Here is a 25890-nt window from a genome sequence, read left to right as displayed (position 1 = left end):
GTTGGATTTCCTTGCAGTCCAAGGGACTTTCAAGAGTATTCTCCAACACCACAGTTCAGAAGCATCGATTCTTGTGGCTCTCAGCTTTCTTTATAGTCCAACACTTACATCCATACATGACTACTGGAAAAGCCATAGCTTTGACTAGACAGGCCTTTTTTGGTAAAGTAATGTCTCTGCTTTTTAATATGCTGTATAGGTTGGTCATAATTTTTTTTTTCCAAGGAGCAAGCGTCTTTTAATTCCATGGCTGCAGTCACCATCTGCAGCGATTTTGAAGCCCCCCAAAATAAAGTCTCTCACTGTCTCCATTGTTTCCCCATCTATTCGCCATGAAGTGATGGGACAAGATGCTATGATCTTAGTTCTCTGAATCTTTACTTTTAAGCCAACATTTTCACTCTCCTCTCTCACTTTCAGCAAGAGGCTCTTTAGTTCTTCTTTGCTTTCTGCCATAAGGGTGGTGTCTTCTGCATATCTGAGGTTATTGATATTTCTCCTGGCAATCTTGATTCCAGCTTGTGCTTCAGCCAGCCCATCATTTCTCATGATATACTCTACACATGAGTTAAATAAGCAGGGTGACAACATACAGCCTTGATGTACTCCTTTCCTGATTTGGAACCAGTCTGTTGTTCCATGTCCAGTTCTAGCTGTTGTTTCCTGACCTGCATACAGATTTCTCAAGAGGCAGGTTTGTTGTTCAGGTGGTATAATAATTTTTTAATTAGGGGTGTTAATACTGCAGCAACCATTTCACTGGGTTCTTCTGATAAAATGAAATGATATACTTAAAGTATTTAGTACAGTGTCTCCACTCAATAAATGTTAATGACAACTACTATTATTATAGGTTAGCCTGACACAGAAGGAATTTTTTTAAAGTAAAATGAAATGTGTTTCAAAGGCGGGAACCAGAAAGAAAACCAAGGACAACTTCTTCACATGCTAAAATCAATTCTCTGGCTAAGTTAATGATACAGGGGTGAAAATATATGTCTGTGTATTGTGTCATATGACTTTTCCAAACCATCTTCTCCAAGCCCCATCCAGGTGAACTGGAAAGAATTGTGTACAAATGTTTCTTGCAAATGAAAGTCCCTATCAATGCACTGAGCACACCATAGATTCTCAATAAATGTTGATTCCCTCCTACTTTTTACCTAAAAGCTCTTAATATGATCTGGTTCAGGTGGTTCCCCAGTGCACTGTACATCAGAATCATTTGGGCCCTCTCCCCAAAGATAACAATTCTGTACATCTGGAGTAAAGCCTAGGAGCCTGTGTTGTAAAGCTCTTTTGTAAAGCTCTTCCTAGACACTTTTGGGAACTAGTGAGTTAGTTGAAAAGTGTTTAGCTGAGAGAAAACAGAGCTGAGAAGTATTGATCATTTTAGGTGCCATGCTAAGTGCTTTATATGTGTCATCTCATTTGATCTTCACAGCTGCTCTGAGAGGTAGGTGGTGTCATTTCTATTTTCCCCATGGGGTACCTGAAATGCAGAAAGGTTAAATGCCTTGCCTAGAGATTCAGTAAATGACAGGGCATGGTTTCAAACACAGTTCCTTGTATTCCTCATCCCAGGCCCTTCTCCCTGTACCGCAGACTTGCCAAGCGCACGTGGTCCTGGTCCTATCTCTACCCTCTGACCAAGTGAAATTTTTGGTCAAACACTTCATCTGGCTGCTCATTTCCTTCCTTGATAACAATATTCCTGCCTCTGACTTGGACTTGATGAATGACTAAAACAAATGAAAGAGAATTAAATGAGATAATGGATGGAAAAACTAGCTTGTAAAGTGCTATACACATATTGTATTATTTGTGCCATTGGTTATTGTTTAGTCTCTAAGTGATGTCCGACTCTTTTGCGACCCCATGGACTGTAGTCTACCAGGCTCTGCTGTCCATGGAATTTCCCAGGCAAGAATACTGGACTGGGTTGCCATTTCCTCCTTCAGGGGATCTTCCCAAACCAGGGATTGAACGTGTGTCTCCTGCATTAGCAGTCAGATTCTTTACCAATGAGCCACTTGGGAAACAAGGCATTGGATCTCAGGAAAGTGTGTTTGGCCTATATCTATTGACCAATGGAACTTGGAAGGAAATAGCTGATACACAAAGCTGGCATTGCTGGTATGGCATGAAGTCAGTAGCTAGAATGAGGGTGCATTCAGTCCAGAGTTCTGAGGTAGGTCAGCTTGCCAGGTCTGGCTTTTTAGCACTTATAAGTATTTGAATATTATGTCAAAAATAGATAACAGTCACTCAATAAGCATATTCTGGACACTTACTGTATACAAGATGCTGAATGGAGCACTGTACATAATTCACAGAACTCAAGATTACAGTCTTCAAGGAGCTTGTAGTTTATTTGAGGAGACATGATATATATATATGTATATATGACAATGGCTATCTAATGAATATGACCATAGTAACATCAACCCCAAACTATAAGGATGCTGGTCATCAGAAGGAATAAATACTGCTAGCAAAGGCATACAGTGAGAACCCCATAATCTATCTTCTTTCCCTTAGTATCAGTTCTTATCTGGATTCCAGAAAACAGCCCCTGACTTTCTCTCTCTCTCTATTCCTTAAGATACTGCACACGACTACTCTGATCTGTCTCCCGTTCTGTGTCCAAAAGTGATGCTTCAAAACTGCAAATCTGATGTCATTCTCACTAATTGGCAATGGTTTCCCCACTGCCTTAAGGATAAACCCCAGACTCCTCTACATGATCCATAGGGACCCTGACCATCATTTCCATCACCACCCAAGTTTCTCTTGCCCAGCCACCCTGAAAATAGCATGTTCTTTCAAACTTTAGTAACCTTGCATGTGTTCAGCCCTTTGTTCAAAAGCACCTTCCTCACCTTCCTCACCTTGTTGTTGTTGTTCAGTCGCTCGGTTCTATCAGTCTTTGTGACTCCATGGACTGCAGCATGCTAGGCTTCCCTGTCCTTCACAATTTTCCAGAACTTGCTTAAACTTCTGTCCATTGAGTTGATGATGCCATCCAACAATCTCATCCTCTATTGTCCCCTTCGCTTCCTGCCTTCTATCTTTCCCAGCATCAGGGTCTTTTCCAGTGAGTTGGCTCTTTGCATCAGGTGGCTAAAGTATTGGAGCTTCAGTTCGGCATTAGTCCTTCCAATTAATATTCAGGGTTGGTTTTCTTTAGGATTGACTAGATTGATTTTCTTGCAATCCAAGGGACTCTCAAGAGTCTTCTTCAACACCACAGTTTGAAAACATCAGTTCTTCAGTGCTCAGCCTCCTTTATGCTCCAACTCTCACATCCATACCTGACCACTGGAAAAACCATAGCTTTCACTAGACATACCTTTGTTGGAAAAGTAATATCTCTGCTTTTTAATATGCTGCATAGGTTGGTCATAGCTTTTCTTCCAAGGAGCAAGCATCTTTTAATTTCATGGCTGCAGTCACCATCTGCAGTGATTTTGGAGCCCCCAAAAATAAAGTCTCTCACTGTCTCCATTGTTTCCCCATCTATTTGCCATAAAGTGATGAGACCAGGTGCCATGATCTTTGTTTTTGAATGTTGAGTTTTAAGTCAGCCTTTTCACTCTTGACTTCTTCACCTTCATCAAGAGGCTCTTTAGTTCCTCTTCACTTTCTGCCATAAGGGTGGTGTCATCTGCATATCTGAAGTTATTGATATTTCTCCCAACAATTTTGATTCCAGCTTGTGCTTCATCTAGCCTGGCATTTCATATGATATAGTCTGCGTATAAGTTGAATAAGTAGGGTGACAGTATACAGGCTTGAAGTACTCCTTTCCCAATTTGGAATCAGTCTGTTGTTCCATGTCTGGTTCTAACTATTGCTTCTTGACCTGCACACAGATTTCCCAGGAGGCAGGTAAGGTGGTCTGGTATTTCCATCTCTTTATGAATTTTCCGCAGTTTTTTGTAATCCACACAGTCTAAGGCTTTAGTGTAGTCAATGAAGCAGAAGTAGATGTTTTTCTGAAATTCTCTTGCTTATTTTATGATCCAACGGATGTTGGCAATTTGATCTCTGGTTCCTCTGCCTTTCGTAAATCCAGCTTGAACATCCAGAAGTTCCTAGTTCATATACTGTTGAAGCCTAGCTTGGAGGATTTTTAGGATTGCTAGCATGTGAAATGAGTGCAATTGTGTGGTAGTTTGAACATTCTTCGGCATTGCCTTTCTTTGGGATTGGAATGAAAACTGACCTTTTCTGGTCCTGTGACCACTACTGAGTTTCCAAATTTGCTGGCATATTGAGTACAGCACTTTCACACAGTATCATCTTTTAGGATTTGAAATAGCTCAGCTATAATTCCATCACCTCCACTAGCTTTGTTTGTAGTGATGCTTCCTAAGGCCCACTTGACTTCACATTCCAGGATGTCTGACTCTAGGTGAATGATCATATTATTATAGTTATCTGGGTCATTAAGATCTTTTTTGTATAGCTCTTTTGTGTATTCTTGTGACCCCTTTTTAATCTCTTCTGCTTCTGTTAGGTCCACAGCATCTCTGTTGTTTATTATGCCCATCTTTGCATGAAATGTTCCCTTGGTATCTCTAATTTTCTTGAAGACATCTCTAGTCTTTCCCATTCTCTGTTTCTTTGCATAGTTCACTTAGGAAGGCTTTCTTATTTCTCATTGTTATTCTTTGGAACTCTGTATTCAATGGGTATATCTTTTCTTTTCTCCTTTGCCTTTCATTTCTCTTCTTTTCTCAGCTATTTGTAAGGCCTCCTCAGTCAACTGTTTGCCTTTTTGAATTTCTTTTTGGGGATGATTTTCATCACTGCCTCCTAAACAATGTTATGAACTTCTGTCCACAGTTATTCAGGCACTCTGTCAGATCTAATCTCTTGAATCTATTTGTCACTTCCAGTTATAATAATAAGGGATTTGATATAGGTCATACCTGAATGGCCTAGTGGGTTTCCCTACATTTTTCAATTTGAATCTGGATTTTGCAATAAGGTGTTCATGATATGAGCCACTGTCAGCTCCTGGTCTTCCTCACCTACCTTTTTATTTTTCTTGAAAACACCCTGCCCCCTTCAAACTGTATTTAACCCCCCTCATCTGTACACTTTTGTCACTCTATGTCATAACACTCATCACACTAATACTGTATTTCCTTGTTCTACATCTGTCTCCGGTACCCTTTTCAGTTCAGTTCAGTTCAGTCGCTCAGTCGTGTCTGACTCTTTGCGACCCCATGAATCACAGCACGCCAGGCCTCCCTGTCCATCACTAACTCCCGGAGTTCACTCAAACTCATGTCCATCGAGTCAGTGATGCCATCCAGCCATCTCGTTCTCTGTCTTCCCCATCTCCTCCCGCCCCCAATCCCTCTCAGCATCAGAGTCTTTTCCAGTGAATCAACTCATTGCATGAAGTGGCCAAAGTATTGGAGTTTCAGCTTTAGCATCTTTACTCATCTGATTTGTTGATTTTGCATATGTGATAACAACAGTTTAAAGAGCTTAACACAGTACCTGGCACATGGAGGCATTTGACCAATACTAGCTATTTCTATTCCAGTTACAGACCTAATTAGCTGAGAAAATTCAGGTGGATGCAAGAAGAGGTCTATTGAGCAGATGTTAGAGAAGAGGGGTTATTTTTTTATTCATATCCTAGAGAGCTCATACTAAGTCAGAGGTCCAACACTTCCTTAAATGTTTTTTTTTTTTTAAACCTGTCTCTTGAGTCTGTTTGGGCTGCTATGAGAGATAACATAGACTGGGTAGCTTATAAACAACAGAATGTTTTTCTCTCAGTTCTGGAGGTTGGCCAGTCCAGGATCAATGTGTCAGCAGATTCAGTGTCTGGTAAGGAAATGCTTCCTTATTTGGTACATGACCATCCTCTTACTATATTTCACATGGCAGAAGAGGGCAAGGGAGCTCTCCTCCTTTATAAGAAGACTGATTCCATTCATTAAGGGTCTGTCCTCATGACCTGATCACCTCCCAAAGGCTCCACCTCCAAAGGCCATCACACTGAGCATTAACATTTAACATAGGAATTTGGGGGACACAGACTTTTAGTCTATAGTAATTCCCAAAGTTCTTGTGAGAAGCTGCTCCAAGTGTGCTGTGTGTGCTCGATTGTTTCAGTCATGTCCAACTTTTTGCAGCCCCATGGACTGTAGCCCACCAGGCTACTCTGTCCATGAGATTTCCCAGGCAAGAATACTGGCATGGGTTGCTATGTCCCTCTCCAGGGGATCTTCCCGACCCAGGGATCAAACCTGAGTCTCCTGCAGTTCCTGCATTGGCAGGGAATTTTTTTTACCACTGAGCCTCCAGTGAACCCTAAGTGTAGTTGATGGAGCATACAAAAGACAACACAGAGTAACATGGAGGTATTTTCCGGGGGCAAGTAGGGGGTCAATCTTGGTAAAGACCCAGTAGCATAATTTATATTGGTCTGAGACATAATTCCTTCTCCTCACCCCCAGTGGAATAAAAAACATGAGCAGAGTATCTGGACCTCAGGCTAGTGATGCAAGAAATGATATAAATAGGAGAAGCAGGCTGGCAAAGTATGAGGATAGATGAGAATCAAATGCTCATTAGTGGTGGGGAAGATTTCAATAGGACTCAATTTGTTTAGCAGAAGTTTGTGTACAAGCAAGAAAACAATCAACCAAATCAGGACATCTCTCTCACTGTGAGGACTTGATTCTATAGAGTGCTACCCTGACTTTCTAGAAAGTGCCCTGATATTCCCTTGCTTTTTAGAACATCAGGTTGGACCAAGATGGAGTTGGCAACTCAGAATCTCCTACTTCCCTGGCAGCCCTGACTGAGCCAGCCAAATAGTGGCTACTAGCAATAATATGGTTACATGAACTACTGAAGTTTTCAGAAGTTTTCTTGTTTATTTGTTTGCTTTGCCTTCCTCTCTAACAAGGGAGTCTGAGAGGCTCCTGGAATCTTCCATAGGTTCTTGGCTTCCAATCTAAATTCCTACTAATATTCAGTGAAGCAAGTGAAAAGAGAGCTATTCTCATGGCTTGGGTATCTTTTCACTGGGGGCTGTGATGGGTGTGGGTACCTTTGAATTCACTGGCTTTGCTTTATCTTTGACAATTATGCATCTGTACTGAATCTAGCAGAGAAGGTTCCCTGCTCATTTAACTTGGCCTTGCCTGCATTAAAAATGTTTTTATGCTGCTACCTATGGCCTTCCCTGGTGGCTCAGATGGTAAAGAATCTGCCTGCAATGCAGGAGACCTGGGTTCAATCCCTGGGTCAGGAAATCCCCTGCGTAGTGAATTGGTATCCACTGCAGTATTCTTGCCTAGGGAATTCCACGGACAGAGGAGCCTGGCGGGCTACAGTCCATGGGATCATAAAGAGTCAGGCATGACTGAGCAACTAACACTTTCACTTTCATGGAGACCCTGAAGTCAGCAGTATGTTTAGCACTAAATTCAGGTCCCCATGGAAAAAAATTATGTTGAGTAAGCAATTAACAACCTGCCCTCTTCCTCACCGCCTTCCTAGTCCACCAACCACACAGACCAAACAGCAACTGGGGCAGTGGGTTGGAGATTTGGTCTCATAAGTTTAGAGGGTGCTGCAGTGATGGAGAGAGTACCTGTTATTCCTGAGCTGAGTCTGCTTTGGAAAAAATAGGACCCTCATGAGGAAGAGGTCTGTTGAAGATCCCAGCTCAGTGTGCATCGTGTTCTCAAGGGTTCTGATCTTCTCCTAATGTTCTGTCAACAAACTCCCCCTGCCTTTCTTCTCATAATCTTCCACCTCCCCCTTTAGTCTCATTGTCTTATTTAGTCTCACTGCCTCTTTTGATCTCTCTCTAGTCCTTCCCCTCTCAATCTACTCCTTGGAATTCCAAAGGAAACTTAGGTATCTCTCTGTAGCTGAGGGTCTTTCCCTCAGGGCCAGTGTAGGCAGCCTGATTTGATATGATGAAGGCTATGAAAGCCCCAGACAGACATCCTGCATAGCTCATATCTATGCAATCCCTCTGCTCTGGATACTTGAGAGCATTATGCTTGTTCCCACTGCAAGTCATTCTACATCCTGCAGTCACTCCTTCCCTTATTTTGCCTAATGGCAACCCACTCCAGTCTTCTTGCCTGGAGAATCCCAGGGATGGCAGAGCCTGTTGGGCTGCAGTCTGTGGGGTCACACAGAGTCGGACACGACTGCAGCAGCAGCAGCAAGGCTTGAGCAGTGTTTTTCACATTTCCTGGTTATTGGACTAAATTAGACAAAACAACAACAACAACAGCAGCAAACAACATGTGTTAATATGGTTCTCTTTGCATGCTTCATCAACGATCTCCCAACATTCTGACTCCATGAGTTGCTGGAATTTGTATTTTCTCTTCGTACAGGATTTCAGTCCTCTCTCTACACCCTTGAGTTGCTTATATTCTCAAAGCAAATTTATTCCTTCTTGCCCTACCTCAAGGCTTGCCTCCATCAGCCTCTCCTCTACCACACTAATATCTAGGTCTTCTTCCCACTGGTCTCAAGTCACAAGCAAGTCTTTTTCTGAAATATTAGCTCTCAGAACTTGACTTTTGCCAACTCTTGTGTCAAATCAGGGGCTTCCCAGGTGGTGCTAGTCATAAAGAACCCGACCTGCCAATGCAGGAGACATGAGACATGGGTTCAATCCCTAGGTTGGGGAGATCCCATGGAGTAGGAAATGGCACCCCACTTCAGTATTGTTGCCTGGAAAATTCCATAGGCAGAGGAGCCTGGTGAACTACAGTATATGGGTATGTGAAGAGTTGGACACGATTGAGCACGTATGCACGTGTAAACGGAGAAGACAATGGCACCCCACTCCAGTACTCTTGCCTGGAAAATCCCATGGATGGAGGAGCCTGGTAAGCTGCAGTCCATGGGGTCGTGAAGAGTCAGACACAACTGGGCGACTTCACTTTTACTTTTCACTTTCATGCATTGGAGAAGGAAATGGCAACCCACTCCAGTGTTCTTGCCTGAAGAATTCCAGGGACGGGGGAGCCTGGTGGGCTGCCATCTATGGGGTCGCACAGAGTCGGACACGACTGAAGTGACTTAGCAGCAGCAGCAGCAGCACGTGTGAAATAAAAAAACTTAATGTATCTCTAAATTCCATTCAATTTCATTTAGCCGTCATCAGTTTTCAAGGTGTTAATGGTTGCTATATTCTTTCTATATCTCTGCTTCTCTGTCTCCTCTTCCAGCCTTTCAGGAGCATCTCATCAAATGATTCTAAAAGGGAAGACTTGAGAAACTGAAAAGACAGACTTCCCTCGGTCTTTCTCTCATTTTATTAAGACTTTAATATAAAAGTTTTAGTTCACAGCAACATTGAGGGGAAGGTACAGAGATTTTTCCATATACTATCTGTTTCCACACATGCATAGTTTCCCCCATTATCAACACTCCTACCAGAGTGGTACATTTGTTATAACTGATGAAGCTACATTGACACAACATAGTCACCCAGAGTCCATTTTTGAGCACTATGGTTTATTCCTAGTGTTGTACATTCTATGAGTTTGGGCAAATGTATAATGATGTGCTTCTATCATTATTTTGGGTTGGCCAAAAAATTCATTTGGGAAAACATCTTCCAGGGGGGAAAAAAAAAAACCCGAACGAACTTTTTGGCCAACCCAGTAGTATCCTACAGAGTATTTCACTGCTCTATCTTCTGTTATTAAAAAAAGCAGAGACATTACTTTACCGACAAAAGCCTGTCTCGTCAAAGCTATGGTTTTTCAAGTAGTCATGTATGGATGTGAGAGTTGGTCTATAAAGAAAGTTGAGTGCCAAAGAATTGATGCTTTTGAATTGAGGTGTTGGAGAAGACTCTTGAGAGTCCCTTGGACTTCAAGGAGATCCAACCAGTCCAACCTAAAGGAAATCAGTCCTGAATATTCATTGGAAGGACTGATGAAGCTGAAACTCCAATACTTTGGCCACCTGATGCGAAGAACTGATTCATTTGAAAAGACCCTGATGCTGGAAAAGATTGAAGGCAGGAGGAGAAGTGGATGACAGAGTATGAGTTGGCTGGATTGCATCACCGACTCAATGGACATGAGTTTGAGTAAACTCTGGGAGTTGGTGATGGACAGGGAGGCCTGGTGTGCTGTGGTCTATGGGGTCACAAAGAGTCAGACACGACTGAGCAACTGAACTGAACTAAATAGTCCTCTGTGCTCTGCCTAGTCATTCCCACACTCCTGCAACTCATGGCAACCACTGATCATTTTACTGTCTCGATCTTTTTTCCTTTTCTAGAAGGTCATATAGTTGGAGTTGTACACTATATAGTCTTTGGAGAATGGCTTCTTTCACCTAGTGATATGCATTTAAGGTTTTCCCACGTCTTTTCATGACTTTAAAGCTCATTTCTTTTCAGCACTGAATAATAGTCCATTGTCGGGATGTACCACAGTTTACTTATCCATTTACCTAATGAAGGACATCTTGGTTGCTTCCAAGTTTTGGCAATGATGGATAAAATTGCTGTAAACCCCTGTGTGCAGGTTCTTCTGTGGCTGTAAGTTTTCAACTCCTTTGGGTAAATACCAAGTATTGTGATTGCTGGATCATATGGTATGAATATGTTTAGTTTTGTAAGAAACTAACTATCTTCCAAAGTGGTCACACTTTCTTTTTATGCCTTTCTTCTCTTCCTCCAAGGAGGACTCTTTTCTTTGGATTACTTCACTGACATTGTTGCCTTCCAAGCTGGAACTACAACCATGCCCCCTGCAGAGAAATATTCTCCATCAGACTCATTCCTATGCTTATTCCCAACTCTGACACCCACACCACTGTTGGGCCCCATGAAAAGCATTAGCTTGTGGCTAACCCTTCCCACTTGCTCATCATGAACCATTGACATTTGGCCAGACACCAAGTCCCTGAAGAGCATAGGACTGGATCTCTAAGGAGGAGGGTCAGTTTAAGTAGCAGACAATGATAATTTGTTCTCTAAACAGTGGAGATGTAATAACATAACTTAATACTGAATCAAAGGAAATAGAGTCAAACTCCAAACCAATTTGATTTGCAGCTTGGAATAAAAGGCAACGTGTCTTGATTTAAATGTCAGGCCCACTGCTGAGTGATGACTTAATAACTCTTATGAGGGATCTTGTCACAGCAAATTCAACACTGGAATAGAATGACTCACAGATAGGGTGTTAGAAATGATACAGAAGAGCACAAAAAGGAACAGGCTTATCTCACAGCTTATCTAGAAGCTTTGCATAAAGCTAATTTGCAGTTAGGACCTCTTCTCTCACCCTGTCCTACCACCCAGTCTTTCTTGTCACAGATAACTATGCATGTATGTAGACACAATCCCCAGGTGTGATGTCAGCTCACTGCAGTATTTTCTGGAGACACAGGTCCTTGAACGATTCCAGCATGCAGGCTCAGTCCATGCATTCTGTCTGAAAGGCTAGGCACCTGTGAGCCTGGCTATTTCTGAAGGTGATCTCAAAAACTCATCTCGTCCTATTGCTCTATCTTTACAAAGGTTCTTAATTATTTTCTCCCATTTTAAGGGTGAGAGAGCTGAGATCCTATAGGGTTAAGAGATTTCTTCAGACTCCAGTTTCTTGACTCTCAGGGAATCAGTAGTTTCTTCTCAATACCTTATGAGATCTCTCTCCTTGACCTTCCCCAGCTTCCCTGGGCTAGCATAGTAGAATGCTCAAGGCTGACAAGGCCCCAATTTCAGCCAGCTTGCCAGGTCAGTGAAGAACCATACACAGCTGTTCTTAAGGAAGAAGAATCCATTCTTCTGGGGTAATCTTTCAGTCACCAAGATTCATTTTGGAGGTAACGCAAAGTATAAACATGTGGTGTTTGCCTCTATGACAGTTGCTCAATCTTGAAAATATGAACATTTTTGTCCAGATCATTTTTTGTGGTGGGAGGCTGCTTTGCATATTGTTTGATGTGTCACAGCATCCATGGCCTCTGGTTAACTGGTCTCTGCCTATTTGCACAGGATTACTTCCAATCCCTTTTACACAGAGCTTTTAGGTTAATCTCCCAAACTGTACTTCTAACTCAGTGGTTCTTAATACCTCCACCCTGGGGACATGGCCAAGTCTGTCAATATTTTTGGTTTTCACAGTTCAGTGGAGCAGGGATAAGTTGTAGACATCTAGTAGGTAGAGGCCAGGGTGTTACAATTCACAGAACAACACTACCCACCCCTATTATGACAAAGAATTCTTTGGTCTAAAATGTCAATAGGGCCAAGAATGAGAAACTTTATTCTATCATATCATTATCTGATCAGGAATTACCATTGTTCTTCACTCCTGGTGGGAAAGATGACAGAGTCATGATCCTTCCTTGTCTAGATTCAGCTCATTATTTGCCATCCTCAGCTTCTTTTCTGAAATGACTCTGAATGGAGTGCTGTTTCTGAACCATGTGGTCTGCATTCTCACTTGTATAACTTTGCTCACACCAACCTCTCCCCCTGCCCAGAATGCCCACTTTCCATGACTAAAATCTGGCTGAAATGCTAGCTACTCTATAAAACACTCAGTTCAGTTCAGTTCAGTCGCTCAGTCGTGCCTGACTCTCCACGACCCCATGAGTCACAGCACGCCAGGCCTCCCTGTCCATCACCAACTCCCAGAGCTCACCAAAACTCATGTCCACAGAGTCGGTGATGCCATCCAGCCATCTCATTCTCCGTCGTCCCCTTCTCCTCCCGCCCCCAACCTTTCCCAGCATCAGAGTCTTTTCCAGTGAGTCAACTCGTCGCATGAGGTGGCCAAAGTATTGCAGTTTCAGCTTTAGCATCAGTCCTTCCAATGAACACCCAGGATTGATCTCCCTTAGAATGGACTGGTTGGATCTCCTTGCAGTCCAAGGGACTCTCAAGAGTCTTCTCCAACACCACAGTTCAAAAGCATCAATTCTTCGGCGATCAGCTTTCTTCACAGTCCAACTCTCACATCCATACATGACCACTGGAAAAATCATAGCCTTGACTAGATGGACCTTTGTTGGCAAAGTAATGTCTCTGCTTTTTAATATAAAACCCTACCTGAACCTAAATCCTCTCAGCTACAAGTAATTCTTTCCTTGGATATTACATAAATTTTTTACTTGTATGTCTCTCAAAACATTTATCATATTCATGATAGAATGGAAAATTTGAATTGGAAGCTGCCTTTAGAAATGTCTCCAGTTAAATTCCCTCCACTTTAGAGAAAGGAAATTGAGACCAAGAACAGTGAATTAATTAGGTGAATGTATCATGCGTGCATGTATGCTAAATTGGTTCAGACGTGTCCAACTCTTTGCGACCCTATGGACTACAGCCCGCCAGGCCGCTCTCTCAATGGGATTCTACAGGAAAGAATGCTGGAGTGGGTTGCCATGCCCACCTCCAGGGGATCTTCCTGACTCAGGGATTGAACCCAAGTCTCCTACATCTCTTGCATTGGCAGCTGTGTTCTTTACCACTAGTGTCACCTGGGAAGACCAAAGGTATCATACTTTCTCATAAAACTTGGGCCATAATAACTTGTATTGTTGACTACATTCTCCTGGCGTGGTTGAAATGGATAACCATGAACTTAGTCTTGGGATTCAAATTTCAGCTCTGACACTTGTAAGTTGATAAAGTAATTAAGTTTCTGAGATTACTATATCTTTAGCTCTAAATGGAAATAATCATGGCTGTTGTGAGAATCAAATGAGATGATGTATTCAAAATGTATGGCACATAGTAGATACTTAATAAATATTTGTCAAATGAATAGAAGGATCAACTGTATTTCAAGAAATAGAATTTAGAAATTGCTGATGTTCCATAGGGCTTCACTAAAAGGTGATTGGAGGTAAAGTGTGGTAGCTTATTCCCACGGCTTCCTACTTTTACATCCTTCCACAGAAAACACAAGTTCCTCTGTATGCCATGAGACCAGTGTCCAAGGTTTCCGTGGAGTATGTGAATAATGACAGCAGCTCTCAACTTGGAAATGTAGTTCTTTGAAGGTTTGCTCTTTCTCCTCGTTTGCAATGCTAATGTTGTAACCTCTCTGTTCCCTCAGGTAGATAACAGGTAGGGTTGTGGGGAGAGGATTGGATAGGAGATATATTTCCTCTATTTCTCTTTGATTTCCTGTGTGATAGTAGCCTTGGGCTTAGATGCTGTTCAGTGGCTTAACTGGCATCTGTGTGAGAGGAAATTCTGCACTTCGGGTGGCAATGGGCGCACTTTGGTGTTGGCTTTTAGCCCAGGGATACCTGGTTCTGACTTGGCTTCAATAAGGTTTATTAAGACCTTTCTAGCTAGCTCTTCACTCTGGAGCTGCCCACTGTGACAGTTTTCTTCCTGCTTAGGGCTTTGTAGTAATGATGCATGCTATTCATTCATTCCTTTCATTTACAGAAACAAGTCTTTCCCTGGCCCCAGGGTGCATGGATCTAATAGAAAAAGCTCTGCCCCTCCAGTGGGGGTGGGGGTGACCAGACAGGAAACTGAAGCAGCAGCTTGAGACTTCTGATGCCTGTCTAGACTAGATTGGAAGCATTGCAGAGAGGAGGAAACTCTCCAACAGCTGCCCCTCCACAAAGCTGGCTCCTGCCTACTCTGTCATGTGAGCACAGGAGACTTTCATTTGAGGCATTAGGAAAGAAACTCTGGTGAGTGAGTCTGTTGCAAATTTACACAGGATCCCCCTCTGTAGGGCTTACAAATTAACGGTCCTGTAGGAGGCAAATGGCTTTTGGGAGGATGAGAAAAACAGTAGAGGGCAGAGAACCAGATTGAAAGTAAAGATACTTGATCTGGATCCCTGCCTGTACCTGCTGCTTCTGAGAGAGTTTCTAAAGGCTTTAAACTGAGCCTCACATTCCTATCTGTGAAGTAGGTACAATATAGCCTGTAGCCTTCCTTGTAAGGATGGCAAAACTGGAAGGTTTGCCCTTCTCTAGAATTTTCACTCTGTGAAACCCCAAATATATAAACCTCCTACTTTTACTGAGTGACTGAGTGAATGAAAAAGTGAGTGTCTAAAGGAAGGTGTGACAAGGTTGGAGTGGGGGATCTAGATCTATTGTCTGCTTGCCTCAAGATGGTATTTTTCACTTTACTCTTCCCAGAGTTCTACTGTTATTGTTCATGTTGCGGTTACTCAGGAAGTTGGACTCCTTTCTTCTCTTTCATATTCAGAGTTGACCTCTGAAGAATGGTTGAACATTGACTACACAGAGTGATGGGAAGCGTATATGTATGTGTGCACATGCAATAAGCATTTTAGGCAAAAGGAACAGAATATGCATATGCCTTATAGCACATTCCAGAAACAAATAGAATAGCTTGTTTTGTCATTTTAATTCAAATTTTAAGTCATAGTTTTGGGTGTTGAGGGTTGAAAATGCAAATATATCTATCTTTGAAGTATTGTTAGGCTAAATCATACTGAGCATCCACTGTTGACAGAGTATGGGGGGGCATTATCAAAAAAGAAACAAATACATTTACTCCATTGAGCCAACAATCTGGAAGGAGGTAAAGAGTAAATGAAAAATACATGATACGAAAATCTTCATTCCAACATTTTGTCTAACAGGTATACTTATGTAAGTGGTATATAGATAAATTCCTGGAGGGCTACTTGGTTGAGGTGACTTGAGCTCATGGGGGTTATCCAAGGAAGATTTCCTGGAGGTGCTGAATCCTGAAGAGTATTCTTAGGAAGATATGAATTGGTGAATAAAAGGAAAGAAGCTGTTTATAGCAAGAGAGACAGCATGAGTGATGCCTTGGTGGTAGAAAGATTATTTCTAAGGTGGGAAATTAAGGATAAATTATCCTGGCCCTAATGGAAAAGCAAAGCAGACTAACTTGGGGGCATCTTAGACTCTATATAACATGCCAACCAGACAGTAAAAACAAGGAAAATTAAGGGTCAGTGGGAACCACGTGAAGAGAAATAATTGGTTATTGAAAAATAAATTGTCATGAGGGGAGATTGATCAAGATGGTAGAGTGAGAGGACTTGGGGACCACATTCCCCCCATACAAACATCAAAAATGTATTTATGTGTGGAATAAGTCTCACTGAAAATCATCTGGAAACTTGAAGAAGGGCCCCTGCACAAGCAAGTCTGTATGAAAGATACATATGTAATTTGACAGGAAGGAAGAAAAGGACCTGAGTCCCTGGGAAGGGACTCATAGGAAAAGGGAGAATGCAAGGATGGAGACAGTGAGAGTTACAGACTGGGTCCCCAGTCCTGGGGTCCTATGTATAGGAGACAAGTCATTTTGGCTGGTTGGAAAACCACAGGGATTATTGGGGGGTGGTGGAGTGGGGTTGTGGGAAGCCTGGACTCTGCTCATGTGCTTGTGTACACATGCTTGCTTGCTCCCTAGGCAGGGCATAGAGAGCTTCTTCTCTGGTGACTTCCCAGTTTCCCATGAATACCTTGCTGTGCCCCAGCCCAAACCAAGCAAATGCTCCAGTCCTACTCACTCCACATCACAATGCGGCACTGGATCTGGGGCAGCCACAACCAAAGACTCAACTATGGGATACAGAGGTGATCAGGTCCTAGGGCAAAGTCTCGGTAGAATAGTAGTGGCTATCATGGGTGCTTATTCAAGCAGTGTATCAGAAACAGCCTAGACTTCTGAGGGTAGCCATTCCACTGTAGTTCAATCCCCAATTTACACTGAGAGTTCACATGGGCCCTGCCTGCCTTGTGATGTGGCATGGTAGCATGGGTGGCAGAGGCTGGAGCAGTAGTCAGCTATGAGGAACAAAGGGAACTTGCATCTGAGGCTTTCTCTGAGCAGGAAGGAAACAGTTGCAGGCACCTGTATAGGCAGCTTATTGGAGACAGTTTGGATCACTGTCTGTGCTGACTTGAGCAGACAGCCTGCATGAGGCCCCCTTATTTTAGCACTCCTCATCTCTGGGACAAGGGTTCTGGTTTAGGAAGAGGGGAAAATACATGCATAAAGGCAACAGCCAGCTTGAGCTCAGACTTCAGAGCTTTTCCTCCAGCAACATGGGATCAGATCCAATCCTTGATAGGGTGGTAACAGCCACTGAGCAGAAATCCCACCTCACACTGGCTCCAGCTCTAGCCCCTCCATTTCCAGCCCAAACACATGTAAGTGAAACAACATTCTACTAAAAAAATCAATGAGTCAATGAAGAAACCAAAGAGGAAGTCAGAAAATACTTGAGATAAATGAAAATTTAAATACAACACATCGAAATTTATGAGATTCAGCAAAAGCAGTTCTAAGAGGGAAGTTTATAACAACAAAGGCCTTCCTCAAGAAAAGAAAATCTTGAATAAACAACCTAACCTAAGGAATTAGAAAACAAAGAACAAAAAAGAACAAAGTCAGTAGAAGAAAGAAAATAATAAAGATCAGAGAGAAAATAAAGATAAAAAATAGAAAATATCAATGAAACCAAGATCTGTTTTTTAAAAAGATAAACAAAATTGATAAACTTTCACCCAGCATCACCAATAAGAAAAGAGAGAAGGCCCAAGTAAACAAAACAAGCAATGAAAGAGGAGAAATAACAACCGCTACCACAGAGATACAAAAAATAATGAGAATGCCAGGAATAGTTATATGCCAACAAATTAGGCAGACTAGAAGAAAGAAAATTTCTAGAAACATACACTCTGCCAAGATTGGATCAAGGATAAATAGATAATTTGAACCAACTGAACACTAGTAGTCAAATTGAATTTGTAATTTCAAAAATACTCCCTGTAAACAAAAATCCAGAACTAGATGGCTTCACATGGGAATTCTACCAAACATCTGAAGAAAAGATAATACTTACCCTTCTGAAACTATTTTAAAAAAAATTGAAGAGGAGGGAACACTCCCAGATTTACTCTATGAAGCCACCATTACTCTCCCCTGGTGGCTCAGATGGTAAAGAATATTCCTGCAATGCAAGAGATCTGGGTTTGACCCCTGGGTCAAGAAGATCCCCCTGGAGAAGGGAATGGCTACCTACTCCAGTATTCTTGCTTGGAGCATTCCATGGATAGAGGAGCCTGGCGGGCTACAGTCCATGGGGTTGCAAAGAGTCAGACACAGCTGAACAACTAACACTTTCATTTTACCTTTACTCTTATACCAAAAGCAAACAAAGATACTGCAAAAACAGAAAATCACAGGCTAATACGTTTGATGAACATAAATGAAAATATCCTCAACAAAATATTAGCAAACCAAATTCAACAAAATATAAAAAGTATCATATATCACAATCAAGTGGGATTTATCCCAGGGAAGCAAGAATGCTTCAGTATTTACAAATCAATCAATGTGACACACAGATTAATAAAAGAAAAAAAATCACATGATTATTACATGATTAACAGATTCAGGAAAAAATTTTTTACAAAATTCGATATCCATTCATGATAAAAACCCTCATCACAGTGGGTATAGAGTGAATGTATCTGAATATAATAAAGACCAGTTATAGCAAACCCACAGGTAACTTATGCTCACTCAACAGTGAAAAGCTGAAATCCTTTCTTCTAAATTCAGGAAGATGACAGTGATGCCCAATCTTGCCATTTCTATTTAACATAGTATTGGAAGTGCTAGCCATAGTAAGACAAGAAAAAAAAAAGCATCCAAATTGAAATGAAGAAGTAAAACTGTCACTTTTTACAGATGAGACAATACAACATATAAATAAAGCTAAAGTATTCACCAAAAAAAAAAAACTATTAGAACTAATAAATGAATTTTGTAACATTGCAGGACATAAGATTAATATACAGGAGTCTGTTGCTTTCCTATACATTGTTAATGAACCATCAGAAAAATAAAGTTAAAAAATCCATTTTAAAATTGCATCAAAAAGAATAAAATTCTTAGGAACAGACTTAACCAAAGAAGTGAAAACCCTATACTCTGAAAGCTGTAAAACATTGATGAAGGAAACTGAAGATGATACAAAGAAATGGAAAAGCTAGCTCATGCTGTTGGATTAGGAGACTTAATATTGCTAAAACGGCTATACAACAGAAAGAAAGACATCTACAGATTTAATGCAATCCCTATTAAAATATTAAATATTAAAACCCTAGCCCTAATAAAATATTCATAATATTTGTCACCAAGCTAGAACACATAATCCTAAAATTCATGTAGAACCACAAAATACTCAAAATTGCCAAAGCAATCTTGAGAAAAAAAGAACAACTGGAGGTATAACCCTCCCAGATTTCAGACTATACTACAAAGCTACAGTAATCAAAATAGCATAGTACTGACACAAAAACAGACAGATAGATTAATAGAACAGAATAGAGTGCCCAGAAATAAACCTACACACTATGGTCAATTAATTCATGACAAAGGAGGCACGAATATACAATGGAGAAAAAAGTCTTTCCAATAAGTGGTGCTGGAAAAATTGGACAGCTATATATAAAACCATATTTCCTCATACCACATACAAAAATAAACTCAAAATGGATTAAGAATCTAAATGTAAGACCTGAAACCACAAAATTGCTAGGAAAGAACATAGGCAGAACACTCTTTGATATAAATTGTAGCATTGCCTTTTTTGGGTATCTGTCTTCCAAGGCAAAAGAAATAAAAGCAAAAATAAGCAAATGGGACCTAATTAAACTTAAAAGCTTTTACACAGCAAAGGAAACTATCAACAAAATAAAAAGAGAACCTGTGAAATGGAGGAAAATGCTTGCAAATAACATGACCTACTGTGATTAATACTCAAAATATAAAAAAATAGCTCATACAAATTAATATTGTAAAAACAAGTAACCAATTTAAAGTTGGACAGAAGATATGAATAGAGATTTTCCCAAAGAAGATATACAGATGGCCAACAGGTACATGAAAAGGTACTCAATATTACTAATTATCAGAAATTCAAGTCAAACAAATGAGACATCACCTCACACTTGTCAGAATGGCTATCATCAAAAAGTCTACAAATAACAAATGTTGGTGAGGACATAGAGAAAAGGGAACACTGTACACTGTTGGTGGGAGTATCAATTGCTGTAGACACTATGGAAAACTGTTTGGATAGTCCTAACAATTCCACTCCTGTGTATATATCAGGAAAACACAAAAACACTAATTCAAAAAGATACATGCACCCCAATATTCATAAAAGCATTATTTACAATAAATAGCATATGAAAGCAACCCAAATGTTCATCAACAGATGAAAGGATAAAGAAGATGTGGTGTGTGTATATATATATACATTTGGGGAAGGGGGTGGTTTGCCAAAAAGTTTGTTCAGGTTTTTCCATATGATGTTATGGAAAAACCCAAACAAACATTTTGGCCAACCCAATGTAATGGACTATTGCTGCTGCTGCTGCTAAGTCACTTCAGTTGTGTCCGACTCTGTGTGACCCCATAGACGGAAGCCCACCAGGCTCCCCCGTCCCTGGGATTCTCCAGGCAAGAACACTGGAGTGGGTTGCCATTTCCTTCTCCAATGTGTGAAAGTGGAAAGTGAAAAGGGAAAGTGAAGTCGCTCAGTCGTGTCTGACCCTTAGCGACCCCGCGGACTGCAGCCTACCAGGCTCCTCCATCCATGGGATTTTCTAGGCAATAGTACTGGAGTGGCTTGCCATTGCCTTCTCTGAATGGACTATTACTCTGTCATAAAAATATTGGTAATATAATTCTGCCATTTGCAGCTATATGAATGGATCTAGAGAATATTATGCTTAGTGATTTGTCAAACAGAGAAAGACAAATACTGTATGATATCATTTATATGTGGAATTTAAAAATATAATACAAATGAATGTATATGGCAAAATAGAAACAGACTCACAGATATGGAATAGAAACTTCATTACCAGTGGGACTAGGAAAGGGGGGAGTGACAAGATAAGGGTATGGGATTAAGAGATACACACTACCGTGTATAAAATAGAGAAGTAACAAGGATATATTGTATAGCACAGTGAATTATAGCCATTGCCTTATAATAACTTTTAATGGCAGTATAATCTGTAAGAGCTTCCCTGGCTCAGGTGGTAAAGAATCTGCCTGCAATGTGGGAGACCTGGGCCCAATCCCTGGGTTTGGGTTCGATCCCTGAGTTGGGATGATCCCCTGGAGAAGGGAATGGCTACCCACTCCAGTATTCTTGCCTGGAGAATCCCATGGATAGAGAAGCCTGATGGGCTACAGTCCATGGGGTCTCAAAGAGTCGGACATGACTGAGAGACTAACACTATCATTTGTAAAAGTACTGAATCACAATGCTGTAAATGTAAAACTAATGTAATCTTGTAAGTCAACTATACTTCAATTAATACATGTAAATTGCCCTGAAAATCAGTCTTGACATCACCACTGACTGACTATAGTCAGGACTTGCTGACTATAGGACTGTGATATAGGTGAAAGCCACTTTTTTTTCCTCAGGATTCCTCTGCCATTTTGTATCACTGGGCATCTACTCCAATTTCTGGAGTCCTATTAGCTTAAGCTCTTGATTTCAGCAGTTACTTATTACTCTGATCCCTTGTGATATAATAGCTCTCTTTCTTTGGGCATTGACTTTTTTTGGTGGATCTCTGAAAAAACTCAAATACTTCAAAGGAAAGAATCTACCTGTGCTAGAATAAATGATGGGTGGGGTAGATGTTTGTGAACAGGTGACTTTTCCCATTATCAATTAGACTGAAACTACCCCTTAGAAGACTGGCCTTGATTCCAGTGCATATTTCTTCCCTGGATGTTGATTTTGCCTGCAAATTTTCCCATAATACAGGATATAGTTCTTTGAAAACAGTTCATGTAGTATAGTATATCAGTGTGGTTAGAAGTGCAGAGCTGCAGAGTTAGGATGAGCAAGTGTTTATATCCTGATTCTACCACTTCCCATCTATGTGATTTTCCACAAACCTGTGCCTAGGTTGCCTCATCTTGTATAAACTAGGTAGGGATAAAAAGAGTAACTCCTATAGATACTATAATGATCAATGAGATATATGTCTAAAGAATTTCACATAGTTCTTGACACTTGATCAAGTTGTTCTTGTCATCACTGTCATTAGCATCACCACCACTGCCACTACCCACACTACCCCCATTCTGTTACAGATGTGTAACAGAATAACATTTTATAACCTCTTGCTAAAGCTAATACCAGCCATCAGCAAAGGAAGAAAGAGAAAAGAGTGAGCCTAGTCTCATTCACTGTTTCCTACTCTCACTTTAACCCTAACATCTCCAAGAGAATGTATGAGAAGACAGTCTAACCCTTATGTTTCTATCCCTGTTTCCACAGGTACCTGTCGGCTTGGCTGGGCCTATTACTGTGCTGGAGGTGGCGCAGCTGCAGCCATGTTGATTTGCACCTGGCTCTCTTGCTTTGCTGGAAGAAACCCCAAGCCTGTCATGTTGGTGGAAAGCATCATGAGGAACACCAATTCTTATACCATGGAGCTTAACCACTGCCTCAAATCTTGAGATTTGGCAGAATTGGAGAGGGTGGGAAAGAGTAGGGAAGGGAGACTTGAAAAGAAGTACTAAGAGTAGACCAGTTGCTACCCACTTGCCAGTCATGTATTGTATGCTTTTTAACTCATCACTCATTTTCACTTTTGCCTTAAATCAATGGGTCAGTGGCTATTTACAAAATTCACCAAGGACAATAATTCTCTCAAATGTTTATCTAACTGGTGAGTACCCACTGGCCCCCAAGTCCCAAAGTGTCCTTTCATACAAAATAATAAGAAAGATCCTCAGTTGAAAGCTGTACAATCAAGCAGTTCTTCAGAATTCTGCATCTCCTGTTACTTACCCCAAAGCTTACAGGTTGGGTAAAAACACTTAGGGACTTTCCAGGTGGCTCAGCAGTAAAGAATCCACCTACAATGCTGGAGACATGGGTTCGATCATCCCTGAATTGGGAAGATTCCCCTGGAGAAGGGCATGGCAACCAACTCCAGTATTCTTGCCTGAGAAATCCCATGGACAGAGGAGGCTGGCAGGCTGCAGTCCATAGGGTCACAAAAGAGTCAGACTCAACTTAGTGACCAAACAACAGCATCAACAGCAACAACAAAAACACTTGTGCAGGGAGGAGCCATGAGATGAACAGGGCTGGTTCCTACTGCTCTGTTCCTTTGGTCCTCCTCTGATATTTGTTGCCATCTGCAAACATCTATGAAGTGGCCCTGCCTGATTTTTTATGCCTCTTTCATGATTGTGCCTTGACTCTTCCTCTTTTTTCCTGCTTCTCTTCCTTTCTGGTTGTGATGAAGCTTGTGGGGAGAGTGACTGCCAGTGGAAAAAACAGTAATCAAGGATGCTTGCATGTAGTCTAAGATTCCTTCCTCATTATGCTTTAGAAAATATTCATAAGAGTTCATTTTTTGTTCTGGCCGGGTGACTGGCATTAAAATAGTGGCAAGTATTCCCTCGTCCCTTATAGATACAGGTATGGTTTTCATCAGATGTTCTGAGCAGAGACTAGCATTTGTTGTGTGCTCAATAAATACTAATTCAAAATGATGATGACAAGGATGTTTCTGCTGGTTCCTTATTGAAATTCTTACTAGAGTTCATTTTCACTGACAAGGAAATCCACAGTGGCCTTTTGCCCCTATAGTCATTCCCAGCATGATACATGTTTCTCTGACTGTTTCAAAGACTTTCAAGTGCTTTCCCTTCCATCTGGGGTGAATTAGACATAAAAGAACACAGTCCTGATGTCACCTAAGGCTGATATATTTTTAGGCCTGGCCTCCATCCCATCTGTGCTCAAGGCTGATGGATGGTGAAAAACTTGGTGTTTCTCAGGAACAGAATTTATCTCCCCTATTCCTCCTTAATTAATTCAGGCTAGCTCTATTGTTCTATAAGTACAGTTTTAGGGATTAGGGATGGCCTGTGACTCAAAAGGCCAGTTCATCTTTTTCTATTCTTAATCACTCCAGTGTGGTTTTTATACAGCCCAGTACAGCCCTACCTAAAAGGAAAGAAATGACAAAAAGTGATCTCATTAGTTATAGGCCTTCCTAAGAAGGGCCAATCAGGGTCCATATATTGGCCTTATGGAGGTAAGTGAATTCAAGCATATACTCCATTCATAAGCTCATTCATTCATTTAATCAATCATTCAGGACACACTTTTTGAATATCCATCTATATGCCACTTTCTTGAGCTTCCCTGGTGGCTCAGATGGTAAAGCGTCTGCCTCCAATGCGGGAGACCCGGGTTCAATCCCTGGGTTGGGAAGATCTCCTGGAGAAGGAAACGGCAACCCACTCCAGTACTCTTGCCTGGAGAATCCCAAGGATGGAGGAGCCTGGTAGGCTACAGTCCGTGGGGTCACAAAGAATCGGACATGACTGAGCGAATTCACTTCATGGCAAGTACTGGGGGAAAAAAGATAAAGATACAGTTACCCTAAAAGTGATAGGGTATTGACAGACATGTAAATAAATAATTGTCAGACAGTGTGTTAAGTGCTAATAAGTGAAGGGGTGGGGGTTAAAGGTTCACATAGAGGGGTTGTTAAACCAATTTAGGGGTAAAGGAGTTCATGGGAAAGATTTCTAGAAAAGTTGATGTCTAAGATGAGTCTGACAGATGAATAGGGAGAGTTGGCAAAGGCTAAGTGTGTACCATACAAGGGAACATGGAAAGCAGGGCATGGAGACTTGACAAGACATGGCTCCATCACAAGAACGATGAATAAATGTGTGAAAAGGGAGGTGGCAAAAGGTGAGGCTGCAAAGGGAAATACTAATGGGATCTTCTAAACCAGGATAAGGAGCTTGGATTTTATCCTAAAGGAGGGCCACTGAAAGGGAAGTGATGTGAATGTATTTGTGTTTGTCAAAGATCAGTTTGACTAATGTGGGGAGAATGGAAGAAAATAGGGAGAGACTATAGATATTTCAATAATCTAGGTGTAAGACGATCACTAAGATAAACTAAGGTAGTGACTGTGGAGCTGGAGCAGATGGACTAACCTGAATGAAGATATTTAGAATATTTTGTTGCATACCAGAATTAAAATACCTTATTAATAATTTTATACTGATAAGACCAGATACTACATTTGATTTTACCCAAAAGGCCAAGTAATGTTGAAATGATAATATTTGGGGTATATTGGTTTAAATAGAACATATTAAAATTTTACAAAGATATCTAGGAAATAGATCCCATAACACTTGATGTCTAGTGGCTTTTTGACGGTGAGGACAGGTGAAAATTTTGGTATGATCGCTCTGGGATTTTGGCTTTCATCAAGATGGGGAATAACATAGGAATACCAGATAGTAGGGAACTGATATTTGAATTAATGGCAAGTATTTTCCCCATGAAACTGGATTAAGTATTAAGGTAAATAAAGTTGAGCATACCTCACTGGGAGGAAAACAAGGGGGTTTGTAGCACCCCCTTTCCCTGAGAAAGATGACTAAGAACAGGTGAAACAAAAATGGATCTGGCTCAAACTTCATTTCTATTGTATAAGCACAATAATGCATCCTTAATTTAGGAGCACTTGGTGTATGGAGAACATATCTGTCATTTGAGAAAATGCACATCAGTCACTTTAGAAAAGGCAGTCAGATCAGGTAATCTTTCTTCTCAGAAGTCTAGGGAACCTTTTGGAATTCTGCAGGAAAAAAATTTGTTAAAGTGATGTAAGTGTTTAAGTTAGGGTATTGGCAGGAAAGAGATGGTACACTCAAGGAGTTTTTCTAGCTGAGCTTAATGAAGGTGCTATTTATGGTGGGACAGGTAGAATTCAGGGCATCTACCATGATGGTAGTGACAGCTAGTGACTATATCGGAGAAGGCAATTGCAAGC

General features: G+C 41.1%; 1 protein-coding gene across 1 annotated transcript in view; it reads left to right on the top strand.

The window, feature by feature from the left end:
* LHFPL1 (LHFPL tetraspan subfamily member 1) overlaps positions 1-22528 on the top strand; it is a 61989-nt gene extending 39461 nt beyond the window's left edge. Inside the window, exon 3 of the mRNA XM_055437639.2 lies at positions 22347-22528. Within this exon, the coding sequence (XP_055293614.1) occupies positions 22347-22528 (182 nt within the window). The remainder of the gene's footprint in view (positions 1-22346) is intronic.
* Positions 22529-25890: the final 3362 nt, after the last annotated feature.

Source organism: Moschus berezovskii, chromosome X (assembly GCF_049115385.1).
Source record: "Moschus berezovskii isolate FMDL1 chromosome X, NW_MosBer_1.0, whole genome shotgun sequence".
NCBI classification, from domain to species: domain Eukaryota; kingdom Metazoa; phylum Chordata; class Mammalia; order Artiodactyla; family Moschidae; genus Moschus; species Moschus berezovskii.
Note: the sequence above shows the minus strand (reverse complement) of the source record. Positions and strands in the feature narration are given on the sequence as shown.